The following is a 23226-nucleotide window of genomic DNA, read 5'->3' as shown; positions in this document are numbered from 1 at the left end:
GTTTTCTTTAAAATCTGGAATAACTGAATCCATTGCATCTGAGAGCTGGGATGCTGCTGTGTTGCTGCTGGAGCTCTACCCTAAGCTGCTTTCGTCTGGAGTCACCCTACAGTTCTACCTGGTGGTGTGTTAATGGGGGCTTCAGTTCTTATTTTCTAGTATGGTTGAGGATTATGGTTAAAGTTCACCAAAATAAATAAAGCAACAGTAAAGATCTTTTGGGTGGTAGGTTGTTCTGTTCCCCCCTTGGTTCCCTTTCATGGCAGAAGTTCCCTTTTGTTGATAGGGCCTAGTGTAATCCTGAGGAAAGTGGTTTACTCTGGGTGTAGGAATCTAGACTGTAAGACATAAGGGCTCTTCTGTGCAAGTGTTGCTGAATGGGGCACGGGTCTTGGGATTGCTCAAAGCTGATAACATACTCCTAATAATGGTGAATGGGAACGCCCTTTTGACCTTTTCTTGTCTTAATGTTTTCCTTATGCAAGTGGGTGAGTATTGCTGCAAGCTTCCTGGGACAGGGTACGGCTTTGTTTCTGTTACTCGCATCTTGGTGAGTCACAACTCTCTTCAACTGTCATGTTCCCCCCCAAAAAAAATTGCATCATTTACAGGGCTCAGATAAAGAGCTGTTGAATCACTTGGCTGGCGTTCAGGAACACTTCGCAAATGGGTGTTAACGGTGAAACTTCAAAGGAAGCATTAATAGCAGAAAAATAGCAAGGTTAAGTAGTCATAGGGAAGTTAAACACACAATAAACAGACAGCTAACAGCAATATCACTTAATGGTGTTAAGGTATTCAGTATCTGTGCCTACCAAAGGAATGCCTGAACGCTTTGAGAGGACGGAAAACCTGACTGCTACAGAGCTGTTCAAAATTCTGCTTGTGTAACGTGTGTGGGACTGAATTGCTTGAGGATTTAGGCCTATGAAAGTTTGGAAGAAATACAGGACACAACGTACTACCAGAAACAGCAAGTTCAGGTGTTTGTGTAATTGGCTATTAGACACGGGACTTGCTTCAATAATTCTTGCAGGCTTTCTTCCCCTTCTCCCATTTTTTGCAGTAAGGCACGAAGGTGCTTAGCCCAGAATATAGCAGTTCATGTTCCCCTGCCCCATGCGTAGCCCCAAATCCAATCTCTGTTTTCCTGAAAGCCCTTATTTGTGTTCTCATTACCTAACATGTCATAATTCTCGCTTGCTTGGAGAAATCAAAAGGGTTATTTGGAACTCTTTGATTTGGTGTAAGGAATCCCTTGGACTTGGACTTCAACTTACAGCTTTCTTTTCTATACCAATATTTGACAAGATGCAAAAACTAGGCTTAGGATGGTTCGGTTTACGGTTACTGCTAAGCCAAAATAATGTTTTTGTGTGGAAAATGTAGTTGTAAGTGGATGAAATGCCAAATTAGATGCTGAGTATTAGTCTTGTCTGCATGTGAATATCCTCTTATGCCATACAAGCTTGTGAATTATCTGTGTTTGCCACCTTTTTGGATGGAAGGGTTTATGCATACAACCCTGTCCCCTTCTTGTGCATCTATAGTGCAGCATCTCAACTTCCATGAAATATTTGCTTCAAAGCAAACCTGACAGCTATTTGCCACACTACTTTGAGGCCAGGACTTTGGGCTAAGCATTAGGGAAACTGAAACAGTGCTTTGTGGACCTCTCTGGGAGCATGCTGAATAATTAACTGTGCTTCTAGCTGAGCACATGGACCTGAGGGTGCCCGTAGCTGTCTGGATGACAAGTGTGAAGAGCTGAATGCTAATACAGCTGTATAGCACAGCGGCTGTGTTGGCATAAATGAACTTTCCTCGGTGAGTAAAGGACCAGAAGCATAGCATGTGCTTTGGGTAGGTGGCTAGCACAGGTCCAGAACTAATGAGCAAGCTTTCATATCAGACCACCATTTCTGTCATGAAATTACAGGTTTAAAACAGGGTTGAGTTATAAGGGATTCTATAAAGCAGTATTGAGAAATGATGTAGGATTGGGAAAAGTTGAGAACAACACCCAAACTGTAAAGATCCAACTTAGCTTTAGAGGGATGATTGAAAACGAACAGTGAAGAAAGATCGGAGCTGATGCTTTCTACAGCCAGAGGTCAGAAAGGTGGTATTAAAGTAAATCCAGTGGTTGCCTGCTCTGTTATAAGAACTGAGATAAGTAGTTATAGACATCCTCTGCAGAGACTTAATGTGTGATTGCCATGCAGATTTAGCAGTCTTCTTTTAGCACCATTAATATCAACAGTAGAGCTCATGTCCACCTAGGATTGAATCTGGGCTCATCTGCGGAAACCTTGAATTTTTTTTAAACATAATCTTAGGTATGATTTATTTTGATAGCTTAGCCATCAGTTGCTGTTACTCAAGTCAAAAATCAAGTTTTATTACTAAACGTTTCTTAATGTTCTTTCTTTGTTACCCACAGCATGTGGGATGTATTTGACTTGTGGTTCTGTGTTGGACTGGGCTTGTTTTTTGTATTCTTTTTCAGTGTGTACTTCCAGCTCTAAGAGTAACCAGTTTTTGGAGTGGTTTCCTCAAGCTCATTTCAAGCTTGTAACTGAAGCAGTAGAGGAGGAGTGTCTAAAAAAATGCCTGAGCAGTGCAGTCCTTGAGCTAGGTCCTATTCTCCTCAGACTTATGTGATGCTCAGGTTCCTGGACCCAGGACATCTCTGCCACAGCCCACCTCGGGCTTGCATGGAGTCCAAGTTGGTGATGCTTGCAAGGCAAATCCCAGTGCGATCTTGAACTTCAAGTGATTTAAATACTTTATCTGTCAAGGTATCAAAGGGCATTGTTCTCTGAACACCTAGTATTAAGCTAAAGCCTGCGTGCCTAACACTTAATGGAGTGCAGGAATCCTTTGTGAACTTGCTTTGACTAGTGGTGGAAGCTTGCCTCGTGGAGCAATACTGAAGTTTCCTGATGAGCTGAGCTACCAAGCTAGGACACAGCAAGTAATCAAGGTCCTTCTAACAAAGTTGTCTTTTCTTACTACTCAGTCTCTTCAGTTCTTTGTAGGCGGAAGCACCATGGTGTTGGAAAGCTGCAAAATCCCCTTTCTTACCAGTCCACATCTGTTATATTTGCTGCCAAGGCGGTGCTTACGTGTAGGGGTTTCTCAAGAAGTTCAAGGGAGCTGGGCAGAGGACCTTGTTTGCATGCTGGCAGTTACTGGTGAGCTCGTGCTCTTCTGGGATCTGTTCTCATGCACTGCTGAGTTGAGCAGTATCACTTCCATGTGAGATGGATACCCAAAGCACAGAGCTTAGCCCCTGGTTAGCCTGTTAGCAATCTTTTCATTATCTGCAGGATGCCAAGTTTACTTAGTGCCTCTTTTCTATTTGGGTAGCATTTAACTTCTGTCAACTCCAGGCTTTTCCTGACTTGCTGATTCACTACCCAGCACTAATGGCTGTGGAGGCCTTCTCCCATCTATTCTCCAACTGCTGTGACAACTCTTTGAGTTCCTGCTCCACTTGGCCTAAGGAGTTGTTAGCATATGCTTCAGCCTCCTCCTGCTGTGGTGAAGTTAGGCTGCAAGTCAGGGGTTGTGTTGTCTGTGTAACAGAGGTTCCAAAAAATGAAATGCATCAATCTTTCTGCTGCCCGACTCTTTTAAAATAAAATAAATCCACAAGCTGGTAACCCATTGAATAAAAGGTAATATTCCTCACAACTGCTTCTCTCTGTGACATAATGTTTGATACTTGGCTGCCTCAAAACTGTGAAATCTAAGCAAAATGCTTGATTCTGTATTACTCATTTTTCACTACCTATTGAATTACATGGTATATGTTTCATCTTCTGCCTGCTGGTATTCTGTCTGTATCAATCTTCACATCCAGCCCTTGAGAATCAGATTCAGAAGGGAGATGCGATGTATATTGCAGGTCCTCTCTGCTGAGAGAGATGTGGTAATGCACCCTGACCACTGGCTCATCTTTATTCAGATACTCGCTTGTGTCTGAACTGAGGTGCATCCCGAAGTTAGACTTGGAAAGAATCCATCACGCCATTAATTTCACATCCTGCCATTTTTAATGGATGTTTGGTGATTATTCCCCACTGACTGCTATAAATCTGTAAGTCAATTCCTTACCTATTTACACTGTGCTTTATTGTGTAGCATAGTGTTAATACCAACAGTTAAAATACCCCGTGATGCTGGGTTTTGCAGTGTGACTTCATACCGATCGGCTTGCCAGCATAAACCAAGTTGATAGCATCAAATATTCTCAGTCTGTTTTGCATGAAGGCGTGCTCATCGGGACTAAATTTGGACCTGGAGGTGCTGGTTGGTGGCCTGCTGACCATGAGCCAGCAACGTGCCCAGGTGGCCAAGAAGGCCAATGGCATCCTGGCCCGTGTCAGAAATTGTGGGGCCAGCAGGACCAGGGAAGGGATTGTCCATTTGTATGCAGCACTGGTGAGACCTTGAATATTGTGTTCAGTTTGGGGGACTTTGAGTTGCTGTAGTGTGTGTGGAGAAGTGTGTGGTGAAGGGCCTGGAGCACAAGTCCTGTGAGGAGCGGCTGAAGGAGCTGGGGGTGGTTGGTCTGGGGAAGAGGAGGCTCAAGGGAGACCTCATTGCTCTCTGCAACTGCCTGAAAGGAAGGGGTGGGGAGCTGGGGGTTGGCCTCTTCTCACAGGTAACCAGTGATAGGACCAGAGGGAATGGCCTCAAGTTGTGCCAGGGTAGGCTCAGGTTGGACATCAGGAGGAATTTCTTCATGGAGAGGGCTCTCAAGCATTGAAACGGGCTGCCCAGGGAAGTGGTGGAGTCCTCATCCCTGGTGGTATTGAAGAGATGTGGACAGGGCACACAGGGACGTGGTTTAGTGATGGGGCTCTTTGGGTCAGGCCGATGACTGGACTTCGTGATCTTGAAGGTCTGCTCCAACTGAGGTGATTCTGTGACAAAGATGGGAATCCAGTTAGTGGATTCCTGTCTTTCTGCCTGTTGTTTGGTCTAACAGACCTATAATTCTGAGCTTTCCTGGTTGCTTCCCTTTTGCCTAAGGGCTCTAAACTTCTGTCCTCCTCTCCGTTATCACAAGAGCCCTGGAAGACTTTTGTTAATAATCAACTTTCACTCATTTCTCGGAAGCCTTGAGGACGAGCTATCTGAGCATCAGCACACTTTCAAAAGTGTTCAGCGCTTACAAATGAGATATTCTATATGGAAAGATGTGAAGAGCTGAGCAGTTCTTCATTTTTCTAATAATTATATCAATTGGAAATTTAGTCGTGTATTTGTAGCAATAAACTAATACTGTTAGGGATTTTTAAATTTTTCCTACCTTTGCTCCTATTGTGCTTTTTCTGCCTGTTATTTTCACATTTACTCATATACTTTGGCCATTCTAATGAATTTGGACTGTTCCTGATTGTTAATAGCTCTGTTTAGTTAGTCTATCTAAATTTAGTTGGACTTCCAGTCAAAATAATCTTAACCGGTGCTCTTGACTACCCAGAAATCTGTTTTTAGGTAGAAACTTCTGTGTTCTTAAATGTTGTTTCCTGTGTGATTTTTTTTTATTTCAATTTTCTGTTATTTCAGGAAATGAGCTTTTTGAAGTAGTGTTTCTGTTGGATCTGACTGGTTTTGGTTTCTGTTCACAACTTGAGTTCAGCCCCGACCTGTAGGGGGACCAACATTTTCCAGTTAGTGTTCTGGTTTTTGTTGTTTTGCCTCAAAGTGTGAATTGAGCAGTCTGTGGTCATGAGAAGGAAAAAAACATGCATAAAGTACCTGGTGAGAGTAGGTGGGATTTAGGGGAATATGAATTAAATCTAATTTTGCCACTGATATTTTATTACAGCTTTGACCCTCTAGTAATTAAATTTATTATGGCATATGTGTTCTTTCAGAGTATCTAACACCAGCAGCCCTTTTCCCTAGAAACAAGTTTGTTGCCAGATAATTGTTCCCTATTTATTTGTATGCCTACAGATAGAACAATTCTGCATTCTATTTTTTTCATGTATTTTTCAAAAGTCAGTAACACATAGCTTCAGAACTACATTTATGAAGTAGATTTTGAAGAATAGTACTGTCTGGAACAGATGTGTTAGCTTTTGCAAGGCTGCATAGCATTACACTGAAGGTTTTTGGTGCTAAGGAATGTATTTTCATAATCTTTTTTTTTTTCTTTTGAAACAGAGTGGAGGCCAAGAACAGAGTGCAGCACTGGCTGTAGGTAAGAACCGAAACTTAACCTGCTTGAAAACTCTCCCGACACATAAGGAATGAAAAATTTAATATGGACGGGTAAAATGGACCATACTGAATATTAGCAATTTTCTCTTCAAGAACTTCTTTTCCCCAAGTTGCTTCCACAACTTCTGCAAGCCATCATGTTCTTTGGGAAGCCCTTGATCTGTAGCCTAATGCATGTGTCCCTGTGGTTAAAGATACTAAATGGGTTGCAAGCATTTGGATTTTTGTTTACCTGGTACATCACCACACAGCCTAGTAATGATTTTGAAGGCTCACTGTAGCAATGTGCATTTTTAGTGTGTAGAACACAGTAGTTAGCCACACTTTAAAACTTATCCTGGAAGATCATGTTTAAAATTCTTGGAAAATTTGAATGTTTTTTCTTCCTCTGTATTTTTTTTGTCTCTTTACTTATGTTACTGCATAACTTCAAATCTTTTCTGAGCCACCTGCCTTAAGCCAGAAGCAATTACTCTGAGAAAGTTTATAAATCTGAACAGGTAGTATATGCTCATGTGAAGGCTTTCCTTTCTAGGTTTATAACCTGCTACTTTTTTAAGCTACTTCACAATGTGTTATAGTATGTGTTTATTGTGCTGTGCCAGCATAGCTGTCTTTTGTGTCATATTAGTAAGGTAACTACCAAATGTGAGATGGGATTCATTTTTCTTCCATTCCTGATGAATCATGAAAAAGTTATTCAAATTCTGGGGAGATCAGTTAATTTTTCATCAGTTTTATTGACAATAGTGGGAAAACATTTGAGTGCCATGTCCAAAACTCTTTTGATATCCCATTCAGAAATTAAGAATATAAGGCATAAATGTCACAGAAATAATTTTCCCTGATTTTAGTATTTGGTAAATGTGTTGAAAGACTTGCTTTGAAAGAACAACAACAACACTGGTTTTGTTGAGATTTGTATCGTTTTTTGTTAATTTTTGGAGAGCTTATAGTGATTCCAGATCAGATAAACAGTCCATCTAATCTACTATCTTGCCTGTGTTATGAAGTGAGTCTAGGAACTGGGCAAGCATACAGTAATATTTTTCCCAATCTGCAACAGATGGATAGGAGAAGATCCAGTGTTAGCAGTAGTAGTGTTTTCACCTGGTAGTAGCCTTTAAATCCAGAGTCACGGGTAAGTCCTTTAGCAAAGCTGCAATTTGAACCAGTGCAAACCTTTACAGCAGGCTGTGCATTTGCAAAGGATACAGTGTAAGAGTAACTGAAGCAGACCATGGGGCTGTGTAGCCAAGTACCATTAAAAATTACCATTTTGTTTCCCTCTGGATACATGCACGTGGTTTTGCTAATCCTTTCCCACTCCTCACTTACTCCTCTACCAGGACAGTGCTGCTTCTGCTCAGGAAGGTGAGTCATCCCTCACAGCTAGCAAAGCTCAGGGTATCGCTGGAAATGCTGCTGCCTGCAGGAGGAAAGGCTGCCCAGAGAAAAGCTACAGCACATGGCAAGAAACTTCTGTTTTCTTTGGAGAAACTGAATCAACGTTTCTGGTGTTGAAGGGAAATCGGTTATAAACAGAAATGATGTTGGCCACTTGAGCAGCCCATCAGTTCAGATATCTCTGACTGTTAATGTTTTCACCTTTTCCAACCGTGCTGAAACAAAACAGCTGCCGAAAGTTTGATGGCATCTCAAACCAAAAGGGGATCACCAGTGTAAAGGGCTTGAAGGGACTGGTAGAAGCCCTAACCAAGCAACATTTTGAACGGGGAAAACACCAGTAAGATAACAATGGTAAAGTTCTAGAGACCGTTGAAAACTTTAAAGCCTTTAAAGAATGCGGCAAACTTAATTAGATGGCACTTTCTGAATAAGGTTAAAAATTGAAAAAGCTTAAAATACAGTAATACTTGAACCTTTAACATAAATAGATGCCTAGGGATGAACAGAAACCAGGAGGGAATATATTGATGATGGTTCTAGGTTATAAATATTTTCAGACCAAGTGTTCTTGAATCAAATGTAATTGCTAAATGTGTTCAGTGTTCTTTAATGGCTTTAAATTCCACGTATGTACTGGTTTTCCCCTAGCACAGCTGCAGACTTGTAGCATCCTTTCTCAGTGAATTGCGCTGACCTGCAAAAAGACCCATCAGCTCCTTATTTATTCTTCAGCCTGTTTCCTTCTAGTTTTGTTTAGTGCAACTGGTAAATGTTAAGAGTCTGTGTTTTGCTTCTTTATTTATGCGTTCCTCATATTACTTATGACTTTATAGTTCTTTGTTGTATTTTCCCCATGTCAGAAAATCTTTCAAATGAGGAGAATAAGACAGCTGAACTGTTTCTTCTGTGGAAGTTGTGGCAGAGCTTTGATCATCTGTGCAGTCCTTCATTGTTTTTTTCCTGTTCTTCCATTTCTTTTTTGAGATTAAGGGACCAGAATTTCCTTGTATAAATTGCAGATTCAATACTGAAGTGTAATGGTGTTCCTCATTCCTTTCTTAATTCTGAACACCTAGATTAAGTATATTTTTTTTTTTTAGCTGTTTATGAGCATAATTAAATGCAAACCTTAGCTAAACTGAACGTGACTTTAAAGGTTTTGTTCCAGAATTGTAATAGCTTGGAGTTGAGAATCTTCAGTATAAAGTTAGGATAGTTTTTACTTTGGTTCATCATTTCACACTTCCACAATTGGATTTCATTGTCATGTCATGTTAGCTTTGTGAGGTTCTTTTGCCTGCCTGCCTTTTTCCTCACTAGCCTGAATATCACCATGAGTTGCAAACTTTCTCTTTACTGATCTGGACCTTCCCAGGTCATCTGCCCATGTATTGAACAGCATTACTGTGAGAAACTCCCCCCACTGGTAACATCCCTCCGTAGTGAGAATTGATCACTTACTATTTTTGTCTCTTTCTTCTGGCTGTTCAGGGATCTTCCTTCTTATCCTGTAGGTTTGTTTGTTTGTTTTTCCCTTTAAAAGCCCTCTTTTGAGTAATTTTAGCAAAAATCCAGCTAGTTTATGTCAGCTGGATTACTGATTGGCTTGGCTCACTACACTTTGATAGCCCTCCTTTCAGTAATGCCCCCAGAACAGATCTTTGTAATATATCATCGCCTCTTAAAAAGTTATTCTTTTTGCATTATCATAGCTAGACCAAAGAGGGTCTCCTCTAAAGTACCTGATGATTTTTGAGTCTCTAGGTCCCTTTCTGTTAGACCTGTAGAGCAAACATCTTGTGGTGCAAGGCGGTATGGCTTTGCAGAATTCACTGAGGGACCAGTGCAGGAAATCAGAGCTCCACATAACGCTCCTCATACTTGCTGCTGATCTCACAGGATTGCAGGTTGTGTAACATCTATGTGTAACATGTAGAGCTTAGGGATATGGTTTAGTGGAGGGCTGTTAGCGTTAGGTTGGAGGTTGGACTCGATGACCTTGAGGTCTCTTCCAACCTAGAAAATTCTGTGATTCTGTGATTCTGTGATCTCTGGAGAATAGCAACCGTTCCCCTGTATTTCCAATAGTGGAAACTAGGTGGGAATTAAAAAGTATAAAACGAGATATTCAGCACGATTAGTTCGCATTGGTCTAGGCTTTTTTTTCCACACTACCATTCTAACAAGGAAAAAATAGTATTGAGACTCTAGGTAGTTGATACTATGCCTCGTGAGACAATCTGAAGAACTAACTGGAAATAACAGACTGCTGCAGAAACCTGATCTTGCAAGAAATCTCTTGTGAAATTTTGAAGAAGCAAACAACCACATAGAGACCATTTTTTTTCCCAGCCTAATGCCTGTCTGACTTTGTTTCTGTTCTGAAAACAGATGGATGGGGTAGCATTCTGCTGATCGTCTTCTGTTGTACCATCAGGAACCTGGTGGGTTTCGTTAGCTGACTGCAAGCATGCTCTGTCTGACGGGTGGCTTGGTAAAGGAAGGCTCTACAGAAAAATCAGAAAGCTTTCCTGGAATACCCAGTTCTGCCGTCCCTGCTATGAGTTTTGGAGGGCCATAGGACATCTATTCCTCTGTGGTTGGCCAGGGACAGGTTGTCAATGAAATTCTCAAATGGACAGTCAGCATCAGGTTCATACACGTGAGATTGCTTTTGCACATACTGAGAAAATCTTTTGAGATTAAAATATGTGAATGACTAGATATATCCATCAGCTTTTTGACTAGATAATATAACATTGTTAGGATAGGAGCTGCAAGGCACTGAAAGGGCTTCAGTGTAGCGGTTCAGAGCCAAACTAAAATGAAACGTTTCATTTCAGTATTGAGGAGCAATGCAGATGACTGTACTCCTTGCATGAGTACATTAGATGGCAGTACTGGGCAGGCCGTTTGTCAGAGCCTCAGAGGAAACTTCATCCAGCTTGCTTACTGAAGTGTATGGCAGCCTGATTTGCATGGATGGAAATGGAGCTGTTCTGAAGGAAAACACATTTCCATATAAACTCAGGATTGCAGAAGAGTGCTTTTTCACGAGTGAAATGCCAACGCAGGGTGGTAGAGCAATTGTATTAGACCCTGTAGTGAAGATAGGGGTTGAACATATCTCACTGCTGTCCAGACAATAAAAGGAGAACTTAGTTTTTTTATTCTTGGATGAAAAACTGACAGGAGGAGGGCTTGGCACACAAATTATTTTGGTTGTGTGTTTATTTTTGATAAAGGAGCTTGATAGTTCTTAAACCATAGCCTTGAATTACGAAACTTATTATTATAGAGAAACAGAGCTGTTTTAATAGGCATACCTTCTTTTGTAAAGTAAGAAGAGCTTTTGTAAAAATATTTTCTAAAAAATTTCAATCTCCATCTCTTGTTGAATGTATTTTTTTATCTTTATGTACCTTCAATATTTTCTTTATTGAAAGAAAGTTGAGAACATTCAGTTTTTATCATTTTATCAGTATGGAGGAAAAAATACTTTAAGATCAGCCAGTTTTTCCTTGATAATCTCAGTTGGTTAAATACTGTATTTGGGCTGGAAGGAAATTGCTGGCTCTCAGTCATGTAAGATGCTAAGATAGTATAAAATAGTGTCAACACATTTGTTATACGCTTCCCTTTATCTGGAAGATGAAATTGTAAGGCAGTGACCTCTGTTGGAGGAGTTACAGCACTGCAGAAGACTTCCTGAGATTTTAAACTTCTAAGGAGAAAGTGAAGTGTAAATTGCGTTTGGGTATAAATATGTCTAGAGAAAGCCTTTTGTCTCCTAAAAGTTATGATTTTTTATTATTTATTGTTTTTTTACTTACAGGCTTCCCCTTGGCATAGTTGCAGAGTTACTCAAGGGTAAATCAGAGTGGACTTTTCACATCTCTCCCCTTTCCAATACAAATTCTGTTTTAAAAATCAGAATAATCCTTCCAGACAAACTAGGTCTTGCTGCAAACTTGTCTGGCACTCCATAATGACATGAACTATGATAAACTAAGCCGTTCACTGTCAGCTGTGCCACTAAAATATTCCCAAATTAACAAGACTTCAACGCTGCCACTTCTAGAGGAACTGTGGAGTCTTCAGATCCTTTCCCTAGGTTTCCTCTAAATGGAAAAATGGTCTGAATAAACACGGAGCTGCCTGTATTTTACAATTCTGGTTTCAAGGAATGTGAGCCTTTTTCACTAGGCTGTTTTCCCTGGCAGGGCTCCGTTTTCCTGATATGGCAGGTTTTGAACTCTCACTGTTGTTCAGAAAGGAGCCTTTATTGATGATGTGTGATCTTAAAAAAAAAAAAAAAAAAAAAAAAAAAAAAAAAGTAACTTCAGTTTCAGCAAAGGTAGTTCATTATATCAAAAGCAGTTTAGCCAAAAGAACTGGTGTCAGAGGAAGCTCTAAATAACCTTTAAGTAGTACTTTTATTAGGCTAGCCCGAATACTTCCTTTTCTATAGAGAAACATTTTCTTGTACTTTTTTTTTTTTTTTTTTTTTTTTTGCTTTATTTGGGTAAGATAGGAAATTCAGTGGCTTTTTGTCCCCTTTTTTAATTGTTCATGGGAATGAAATCAAAAATGATTTGTAACTAGTGGTGTGTGGAAGAATAACCGCTAGATGTCAGTAGTGGAAAGCAGTGTGTGGGCCTTTGCATAGGTTTAGGCTGAAGTATGCTGTAAAAGTGTGTGTAAAATGATGAAATCCTCCCTTTGCTAGAACAAATTGTTTAGTGGTGAATGAAATATCACATTTTATGTGGAATTGGTGACTGGAATGGCAATTCCTATATGCATTCGATTCAGCACTTAGATTCAGATTACAGCATCTGGACTGACACCTTCAACATTAATAATTTTATTATAGCTCTGATGGGTCTTGAATATGAGAGCAGCTCATCCAAAATCTAACCCGTTTCAAGCTCATAGCACCAGCTTCTCCTTCCTAAATCCACAGTTAACAGTTCTCACGTTCTGGTCTTTTCCAGATTGAGTGATAATGAATATTTAATAATTATTTCTTGTCTGGGCAATGTGTTTTGTTACTTTGGGACTTCATTTAATGTCAGGTGTTTAATTACTTTAAGCACCACGATAACAACAGCAGTGGGGATTAGAATGTCAGAGGGTATCTGTGCTTCTCGGGCACTTCTCAGGAAAGAAAAAAAAATGTGCATTAGACTAAGAAAAACGCGTTTGGATCCAAGGAAAATATTAAGACTTCTTAAAAAGGTTTAAAAAGGAATCTTGCAATGTAGTTCACAAGCCCTCGCTGGCTTTTTAGGGTTGAGGGCAGCTGTATTCTCACTGACTGTGGAGCTGAACTGCTTCATTGGGGCAGAAAACAACACTCAGCCTGATGGGCTGTCTGCTTCGTGAGCTCTTGTGTTGCTGAGGGCTCCCTTTGATTCTGCTCATGCAGGCAGCCACTTGTGCACTGGCTTTTTTTTTTCCTGTTGGTGGCCAGATACTGGAGGCAGGCAATGTTCAGTAAGCCTTGAAACAATTGCTGGGCTGATAGGATTATCGTTCGGAGGAACAATACAGGGAGACGTTCAGCTGGGCTTCTGGTAGTGGTAGCGCTCAGATTATAACTTGAAGCACTTTGTGTCATACTACAATGTTAATACTATTTTTTTTTTTTTTTTCCACTTTGAATTGTACCAAAATCTCCCTGGATGAGAGGTTTGTAGCACACACTCCTGACCAGCTGAAAATTTTAAACTCAATCCCCAAAAGAAAGTGCATGCTCTGTGTGTGTGCTTGCATACGCACCTCCAAACTCCAGAGCATGGATACAGGCTTCTCATTGAGCAGAGATTTTGTTCTCTGGATGTTCCTGTTCAGTCCTAAGCTTTGTTAAAAGGAGTCAGGGAATAGTGTATGGTTTTTCCGAAAGGTCAGCTGGCATTTTCTAAAGGCAGGTGTTCTTTGATGACAGCCATGGGTTTTCACATTTATTTAACTTGGTATTAGTTTGGAAGCATGCTATTCTGCCAGCAGAACAAAGCAAAATTCAGACTGATGTGAACATCCTCCTGGTGCTTTGCCTTTTACAAAGAGTTAAGTTTTCAGCTGCTCCCCAGTTGAAAACAATCCTTGTTAACGTACAGTTTTTCTTTCAGGTGAGAGAGGGGGCAATGTCTTCGGTGCTCGCCTGAATTTAGTTGCATCGTGTATTTCTATTAAACTTCCCCTGGGCTTAGCTTAGAAAAAAAGCACTGCAATGTGTCAGGGATGTTTTCAGCATGAAGGGCATGCGTGCAAGACTTGTTTTGAAAATATGCCTTCGCTTTCCGCTTGTCTGATCATGGCACTGCCCTCAACATCATACAACCCCATAAGGCTGTAATGGGCCAAATCACTGTAATGAGATGTGGCATCCCGTATGTCTTATTCTGCGCAAGTAGGTCAAGTTTAAAGCCTGTTCCTGGCTAGGGCTTCGATTTCCCACAACCTGCTCCACGTGGCTCGAGCGTTGTGCTGGCGCTCAGAGCATGCCAGGAGGGATTCTGGGCAGCTTCACAGGGATGGGAGGCTTTTGGACACGGACGAGCAGCGTGCTTTTTTTTCCCTACTCTGATTTTGTGATGATGGATTCGTGGCAACAGAAAACTTCAATAGTGTAAAATGTGTATTTACTGCATCTTACGCTGTCTGTTTTCCTAATGAGTTACCTTTGGGCACTGTACTATAAAATCTTAATGATTAAGACCCCTCAGAGGAAAGTTTGGTTTTAAAGCATGCTTTTTTCTGAATGAGAATACTCAATAAAATGTGTCAGAGCTTGATCTGAAGCTGTGGAAGAGCAAATAGGTAGTAAGCTAAACTGTACTTAGGACTGGGCTTGTGAATGTTTTGATTTTTTGATTGCAAGGTGCAAAATCCCTCTTGATAAGGGTAACCCCAGTGTGGCTTTTGTTCCAGTTGCAGCTGAGTGATGGTGGGTCAGAAGGGGGCACCACCCACAGAAGTCACCTCCAGTTCTGAGTCAGCTCTGGGACGAAGCCAAACTGCAGGGTAGGAAATGCAGTCAGTAGTAGTGCTTGCGTTGGCTTTGATCTTTCTATAGGCTTAAATCTTTCTTGAATCAGAGCTGACTGATGTGGCAACGTGCTCAAGAAGGACACAGTTCATACTGGAAGATCTGCTTGAGTAGATGCAAGGTCAGGGCCGGGCAACTGGAACCATATCCGACTTTCTAAAAACAGTAGTTGTACTTACTTGAGCTGAAGACATGGGCTTTCAAGGAAATTGGAAGAGTGCTTGGTAAATCCATTCTAAATCTGTTCGTACCACTGTGGTATTAATTTACCAAGATAAGTCTTTATAGAGCTGCTAAAATCTTCTGTGTTGATGCTTTTACAGGGCATCAGATAGCAGAAGAGGGCTCTGGAGATGACTGCAGCGGCTGGTCTCTAACAATGTTTCCTTTTCCAACATGCAGATTGTCATCACCTCTAATCTTAGAGCCAGTAATGGACTAATTTCGTGTGTTTTGGGACCAGCAGAAATGCAAATAAGCATCCTGAACAAAACAAGACTCTACTAAATCTGGATTCCTCAGGAGCCTGAGGCATCTCTGAGCTGCATTGCTGTACCCTGGGGTTGATTCAGGTGGGCTGCTGACACCACAGCCTCACAGAACGGTCACTTTTAATTTTGCCTCTATAGGTTCCACATGTGTATGTGCAACAGGTCAGCTCTGCTGCTCAGCCATACCTTTCGAAGCAAAATAATGCACAGAAGTGAAGAGTCATCTAAGCTGAGCCATTGCATGTTGATCCACAGCTTCTTCCATGAATCTGGGGGGCTCCACACTGTAACAGTGTGCCACTGTCTCACTTCTAGGCCATTTCAGAGCTCAAGAAACTAGTGCTTAGCCTCACAGCAAGAGTCAGTTTCTATCTCTTGAACCTTGCATTCACTCCTTGCTTCAAGGAGTGCAAAAAGGGGAGAGGGGAGAGAAACTGTCCTCCCAAGAAATGTTAAATCCATTATATCACCTCAACTTTGGTCTAAATTGGGCTTTTTTAATTCTCCCAGTTTCTTGAGGTCTAGCTTTTTAGATTACAACTTAAAGGAATCGTCATTTCTACAGTTCTTCAAGCACACCAAGTCCTGTGATGTTTAGGAATACTTGAGAGTCTTGAGTAACTTAGAACTCACCTTGGTAAGTGTCGGAAATGATACTGCATTTGTCCAGCTTCTGCCAGATTTCCACTCACTCCATACAAACTGAACATGTGGCAGCTATTTGGCTGTGAAGAAAGCAAATGTGATCGTGTCTTTTGCATGGAACTGTGATATGGCTAAAGTATGTCTAGATTGTTTCAGTGTGCTCAGTACACAAGGGAGAAGAAGTCTGTTGAGAGCTTTGTTACTACAAAGTGTCCGTGCAGCTCTGTGTTTGTGTAAATTTGAATGCATTCCTACATCACCTGTTGTCTTGTTGCTGCCACGGTTGAACTAATTCATTCTTGCCTTCAGTTCCTCTCCTTTTCTGGGAGAGGTTGGTCACCAACCTGCTGTCAGTAGGTCAGTTGCATTTTCTGCTGAAGTCTCTTTTGTGCCTAGTGTTCCAGGGTAGTGTCCAACCTTGTGTTGGGCTTTGCTGTTGGTTAATCTCACTCCCAGAAAAGAAACTGTGTATGAATATAAACTAACTTATTTCTGGGGGGTAGACCTGTGTGGAGCCAGGAGTTGGACTCAGTGATCCTTGTGGGTCCCTTCCAACTTGGGATATTCTATGGCTCTAACTTTTTTGGGAGATAAAGGTCAGAATGAAGCTGTTCACATTGCAAATCTGAGTCCCCAGCCCCCTATTTACCCCCCATTTTAGGAAGTGGTAGGGAATCAAGGAAATGATCTGTTCTGCCGTGGCTACATGCAATCTCACCTTTGAAGTATTTCGGCCCTACAAGCTTTCCCCTAATCTGACCTTCAGAAATAATGTTATACAATATTTACACCACGTGCATGACCCTGTAAGCTGTTAGGAGGCCACTTGATATCAAACCTACGTGGGAGAATTCAAATGAGATATTGAAAATATTTTTGTGGAGGAGGAGATAGTGCAGCTGAAGAGCTGAAGCATGTCAGTAACTGGTAATTTTAGGCATAAAGTTCTCTTTAATCTCTTAACACCATTCACTTTTGTGTGTTAGCTACTCTTCTGTTAACTGGAATTGCAACACTTACGGCACAGTTTTGTGATTGAAGTTTAAAAACTTCAATCTTAAAGCTGAATCTTAAATCTTCAGTCTTAAAGCTGAACCTGCAGAGTTGGTTGTCATCAGGCGGCTTGTACTTCTGCCTTTGATTGCTGTCATTGAGAGTGTTTCAGAATGTCTCCATTTCAGCATTTTCCAGACTGTGAATGTCCTCGTTGAGGGAGGGGACCGAGTAATTCTTTCAATCCTGTGTTACAGAATGCTCCTGTGAGATGAAGAGTAATAACCTGCTTTCTGGTATTGCTTCTTTACACAGTGTTGTTGGCACATGCGTGAGCTGCTCAGTAAGCTATGGAACAGAAAGCTGCAGGAAAGCTGTCTATTTGAAGAAACATTTGTTTAGATTGATTTCTTTTTTTGGAAAATGAGAGTTGAATCTGGACATCTTAATCTAAATCTTCACACATAAGGGCTAGGAGATCTGATTGGACTTCTGATTTAAGTTCACATGCTGAGGAAACAGGACTTGTGTTTTCAGGTGATCCAAGGGAGAAGCTGAATGTGCAGAAAAAACAAGCACACACATAATGATTGGATCTTATGAGCAGAATCCACTGTGGTCAAAGAAACTTTTCTAAAAATCTGGATTTTTACCCATTTGGTTGTTCTGCAGAAATTGTTAGACTAATGTTACTGATTTGGCCCTGAGCAAGTGTAAAAAAGCCAGGGATTAGTTCACTGCGGATTCCCCAGCTGTTGATGATTGTGTGAGATATTGTTGAATCTTGTGGATCCTGAAAAGCAAATAACTTAGTGCTGGCTGGCTTCTTCTCACACACCAGTTGCATTTGCCTTTGGAACTCAACAAATCTGGCAGCGCAGGATGTAAAGACTTGGTTTGCCAAACAGTTTGTGTAGGGTTCACACTGCTTCAGTTTTCTTAATTCCTCATAAACTCACAATTCTTACTGCCATGCTGCTTCTTTCATCCAAGTACATCAATCTTAAAGCAGAAGACAAACGAGCAGACACTGGTAGATCAGCAGAGTTAGACTAACCTTACACTTGATTTTAGATCTGATGGTTGAGACCAACGTTAGACTGATAACTTTATTTTTAAAAGATTTGAAATATATATTCAGGTAGTATCTTTAGCTTGTCTTGCAGCAGTACCCCACTGAACTGATATTTCAGGGCTGTAGTTCTTGAAGTGTTTTTAGCCTCTGTAAGTCTCTAAGACACTGGAAGGTCATTGAAAAGGCTGCCTCTTTGTGAAATGCTATTTTCGTAGTCCTACTGAAGGTATTGATTTCAGAAACTTACAGTAAAGTTTGAAACTTCTGTGAATTTATCTGACCTAGATTAATAACTTTTAATTTTTCTTCCACTTTTCATTTCTTTTTAGCTGGGATGTGACAGCAAATATAAGAAGAGCTGTGGAAACTTGATTACCTCCTGTTTTTGGAAAAGACTAACTTGTTCTCGACTTCTCACTTTTACCTGATTTTATTGGGGGGAACACTGTCCATTGGCTACAGATTACTGCTGAGAGGCTTTCTGAGTTTTGTTTTGTGTTATGGAGAGAGAGTCAAAATCAGGCTTGTAGCAGCACCAGTCCTTTGGAGGCTACTCTTTTCCTAAGAAATAATTGCTTTGTGGGTTGTAGCAGCTATGCAAAGCAATTGCTCAGTCATCATAGGTAACAATTCTTTAATTCTATCAAACTCCAATAAAAAGAGCCAGTACTTCAGAACTTCGTTTTTGCCAAAGCTATTACTTTTCATTTTTTTTCCACTGATCGAGGAGAAGAAGGGGAGAAGAGAAGCACTGTCCAGTGCACACTTGCTGCTCCCCACCACCAGGTGATGAATCTGCAGCATGCAGAGCTGGATGGGAGCCCTGCTCCAGCTGCCCCCAGGTGTGTCATTAACACAGGAGTCGGTTGTTGGAACTAAATTATTTTGCCATTTTTATTTTTAGGTTTGCTGGCATGGGTAATCTCATTAAGGTGCTAACCAGGGACATAGACCACAATGCAGCACATTTTTTCTTGGATTTTGAAAGTAAGTCTCTCAGCCCTTCACAGCTGGTGCGTTTAAAAGGGTAACGTTAGGGTTGCTTATACCTGCTGGAATGAAGGCCAGGGGACTCAGTTGCAAATCTGCAAATTGAAAAAGGGTTGCATGTGGTTTGTTTTTGTGTTTTTTTTTTTTTTTTTATTATTATTATTTTTCAGTAGTAGCCAAGCCACCATCATGCTGCTGTGTAAATTTTCTTTTCGTGTGCTTAGTCATTCTGGGTCTCTGTGGTCAGTGATGTCCGTCCATCTGCCTGCAAATTGAGTGATCATAAAACGAAAAATTCTGTCAGTATGCCATGGTAATCTGTGCTGAGCAGTTGTTCTCTGTAATCCTATCTTACATATGAGTGAGTACGAAATCATTCTTGATTCTGGTTTGTTCATTCACAGTGCAGTTAATGTGTATTTTGACACCCAGAAGTCCAAAGTGGAGTCGTCTGAGCTGCTCAAATGTTTTAGGCACCTCATGTCAGAGATCTGGGGCATACCTGTGATAGCATTTTCTGAACACTGAAATGATGTATCCTGATTCAGCTTTCTCTAATGGCTTTCTGACAAAATTATAAGGGCTGCCAAAATGAAAGCTCTTCCCTTCTGTTGTCCCATCAGGTAAAAATCTGTAGCATGGCTACCATGACAATGCTTGCCAATATGGTACTTGGCCCTCAATCCGTGGCACTCCTGCTCAGGACACTGGTGCTAGGGTGTACCGGGACAGAATTAGTCACCTTCAGCTGGAGTCATGCCCCTTTCTCCAAGGGGAGACAGAAGATGGTGGTGACACACGTCACTTGTGACAGGGAAGCTGCGTTGCATCTCTGGGACCACCAGCTGTAGGGCCCCGAGGTGGGGTCTCCCTCCATCTGGAGCCTGGAGGACGGGTTCATGCCTGATGGATGCCTTTGGTCGTCTTCCCCCACCGCTTCATTCGACTACATTTGGGCTGTTCCTTCTTATAAAGGAATATTTTTTTTCTTTCTCTCATTCTTGTCTTGGCAGGTACCTTAACATGGGGAACCTTCTTAAAGTTTTGACATGCACAGACCTTGAGCAGGGGCCAAATTTTTTCCTTGATTTTGAAAGTGAGAAGATGATTTTATATACCTATTACTCTTTGCCTGCAGTAGACTGCATTTGTCATGTACTAAATGTATGTTTTCACTTTGCCATCTTTCTAACAGCTTTGCATGCCTGAGCTATGAATAATTGTTCAGCGAGCTTTTGATGAAAGCGATGATCTGTTTTAAAATACCCTGAGTTTCTAAAATGTAAAATCCTTGTTTCAGGGAAGCCTTTCAAACTGCATTTTGACCTCTGGAATCTGACATGGTTCCCATTTTAAAAACAAAAATGCTGTTTGTTTTTAATCAGAACTTGTAAAATATTTTTTTTTAAAGAATTGGAATTATTTGAAGAGCTACTGAAATTACAAGGAGATACGTGCATCTTAAAGGAAAGATGAAATATTAAACCTAATTATTTTTTGTGCACTTCCAGTGTGCCTGCAGGTGCAGAACAACGCTGCGTGTGCTGACTGGCTCACAACAGCTATTCATAGCTCTCTACACACCCCGTTACAGGTGTGTATGTAAACCTTCCGTGATTTGGCTCTGGGATTTGACAGTTAACCTCATCCCTCCTTAAAGGGGAGGCTCAATGCGTAGAGATGAAATTGCTTTCGAAAAGAAGAGACGTGTTGCTTTTTCGATCAGGGCCAAGCCTTCTGGAAGGTTCACATACTGTTGATATTTCTGCTTTTTAGTTTTTGTTGCATGCTATAACATAGCCTAAGAATGGCAGGTAAGTGTCGTTGGCTGCTGCTCTGCATGTTGAATCACTTGGCTTTGGGATACGCTATTGCTTTACCCCAGCTGCGCATCAGCAAGCGTAAAATAAGAAAATAATCTTCAAGTGCATTTTGACATTGTAATAAAATACAATGGGATACCATAACAAAAAAAAAAAAAAGTATTGTGATATGGATAATATGAGATTTATTATCTTTGTTCCTTCCTCTAAATTATTTTTCAGTTGTTTGGTGAAACAGTGGCAGTTGGTTACATTAGTTGTAACGGAAAAAGGAATGCTTGGAGAAACATGTTTTTGCTTTAATGCTTTTGGAACTTGTAACGTTTCTAAACCCTTGTCTTGTACTGTTGATTTTATCATTTGTCTGTTCTGAACGTTTTGTTTATGGGAAGATGGTAGCCACACCGATTGGCCATAAAAGGAAGATAATCCAGGGTCGTGTTCAAGAACTGGCAAATGAAAGTGTTGGTTACGAACAGTTCAAGTCTTACATATTCACAGAGTAGTTGCAATTTAGTGAAGTAGGAAGAAATGATGCAGGGGAAATTTGCAGCTCCAGCTTCATCTGCAAATACTAACCATTATATAGAACTAAATTACTTCAAATTAGCTGGATGCAAGGGGCATAATTCTAAAAATCAATTACAACGATAATTGCTGCTAATTTACTTTAAAAGTCAGTTTTTTATCTATCAGTTTTTTTTTTTTTTAAGTGCATGTTTTGAGCATGAACAAGATTTGGCATGAGAGTAAGCAGGTTGCTGACATGAAATGTTTACATTCGCAGTCAAATGAAATGACTTGTATTATGGCTGAGTTGTTAGACTGTTCTTTATTCGTTTTGGACTCTGCACTGTGTGTGTTTCTGCTGCTATACTGTGTATCTGCGCTTCTTTCTCCTCTGTTTCAGATAGCTTGCCTTGACAGAAACTTGGCTCTGACACAGTCAAGATCTTTCTTCAAGACTTGGCACTTAATCTCGTGATACTTAAGTTTATGTTTTTATGGGGATGAGCAAGTAAGCTCTGTATTAAAACTAAATTTGCCAATGCTATGTTATGCCTGGCCCAATAATATACAGGTTTAGGTATTTTGTTTTTCAATCCAGGTATGAATTGGCTAGTTAAATGTTTCTTGACACAGTACCATAGAGACAAAAATCAAATGTCCATAAAGCTTTATAGGGATACAGATGCTGAATTTGGAAATGCTTTAGACAGGTTTATGAGACTTACAGATATTTAGCTGGGTGATAGATTCCAGTTATTTCTGTGACTTAAAATACACGCAAAAAATATTTAATTAAATGATATAATGGGCTTTACCCTGCCTTAACACAGGTTAAGCTCATATTTTCTTTGGTCATCCACCTCAGTTACTTCAAACAAATAATTGTCTCAAATATTCTCCTAATGTCTCTGCAGTGCTGCTTGGACGTGAGCAGAGCAAAGTGCCCAGCTTCGTGAAGATAATGTTATAAATTTAAACCAGCGACCTGCAACACTGGAAGCTTAGAGCTCAACTTTTATGTTGGTGTCACCACTGTCACAGTGCAAATCCTTTCCAAATTTCCTGATTTGAATAGTAGCTAAAGCACAGAGTACTCTTGCTTGCAGACAGTGATCTCAAGCTAGCCCTGAATGTGTTCTGCATTACCTCCAAAGAACTTGGCTGGGTTTCAGAAAAGCCACAAAGATAACATTCTCTGGAGTAATGATGATAGAGATGCATAAATCATTTCATCTTCAGCAGTCTGGGATTTTTCTCCCCCCTACTGGTGGCTTTTGTCCCAGCCAATTTTAGATGACTTCTTTCCTGGGAAAAATACCAGTTTAAATAGCATTTGCTGTGCAGCATAAAATTTTAACCCTGATTTTATGTCCCTTCACTAGTCTTTAGGATAGCTAGGTATGTTTTTTAAATAATCACTAGATATGTGTGTTTCCAGCATGCAATATGTTGTCATACTTTCATAGCTTTTTATTCACATAACAGCATCTATGTTCTTTCAGGTCTACTCTTTTGTCTTTGTTATCATGTGAGCCTTCTGAACCCTCAATGTGTGTTGCATTTAGTGCAGTAATGGTCTGATTAGATCTAAAAATCATTTAAAGAACTCCCCTTTTGCTTGAAGGACCTCAGTCTTTACTTATTTATTTTAATATTGGATTAGAAGTGGAAAGCTGTCATGAATGAGCAGGGGCTGGCTCCCTTGGCAACTATATCAAACCTGCCAATTTATTCTTCTCATGGACAGTATTGCAAGGGAAAAGCCAAACCTTGTCCTGAAGTTGTAACAGGACCTTAGTTGTGTAAGGGGAAAGAGGGAATCCCTGAAATTTCCTTCCTCATCCTGCTGTTTGGATACCTGGCATTGCTGGCTGCTCTTCCTCAGTTGCCAAACCGATTTCCAGCTTGCTTTCCTGCTCCGTGCCCTAGGTGGTGAGGGAAACAAGTTCAAGTCCGAATGAAAGTCCTATAGCTGAAGTTCTCAGACACATA

At 40.7% G+C, this 23226-nt stretch overlaps 1 protein-coding gene across 3 annotated transcripts in view; it reads left to right on the top strand.

Moving 5' to 3' along the window:
* Positions 1-23226, top strand: part of CYRIB (CYFIP related Rac1 interactor B) — a 90847-nt gene that overhangs the window by 54761 nt on the left and 12860 nt on the right. For 2 of the 3 annotated variants that reach the window (XM_032181351.1, XM_032181350.1), the window contains exons 3-4: positions 6187-6223; positions 19915-19997. In XM_032181351.1, the coding sequence (XP_032037242.1) occupies positions 19925-19997 (73 nt within the window). In that variant the 5' untranslated portion in view covers positions 6187-6223; positions 19915-19924. Of the gene's footprint in view, positions 1-6186; positions 6224-18815; positions 18899-19914; positions 19998-23226 lie in introns of all 3 variants that reach the window. The other variant, XM_032181352.1, reaches the window with a different exon arrangement.

Source organism: Aythya fuligula, chromosome 2 (genome assembly GCF_009819795.1).
Source record: "Aythya fuligula isolate bAytFul2 chromosome 2, bAytFul2.pri, whole genome shotgun sequence".
In the NCBI taxonomy this organism is placed as follows: domain Eukaryota; kingdom Metazoa; phylum Chordata; class Aves; order Anseriformes; family Anatidae; genus Aythya; species Aythya fuligula.
The sequence above is the reverse complement of the archived record's forward strand: the minus strand, read 5'-3'. Positions and strand labels throughout refer to the sequence as shown.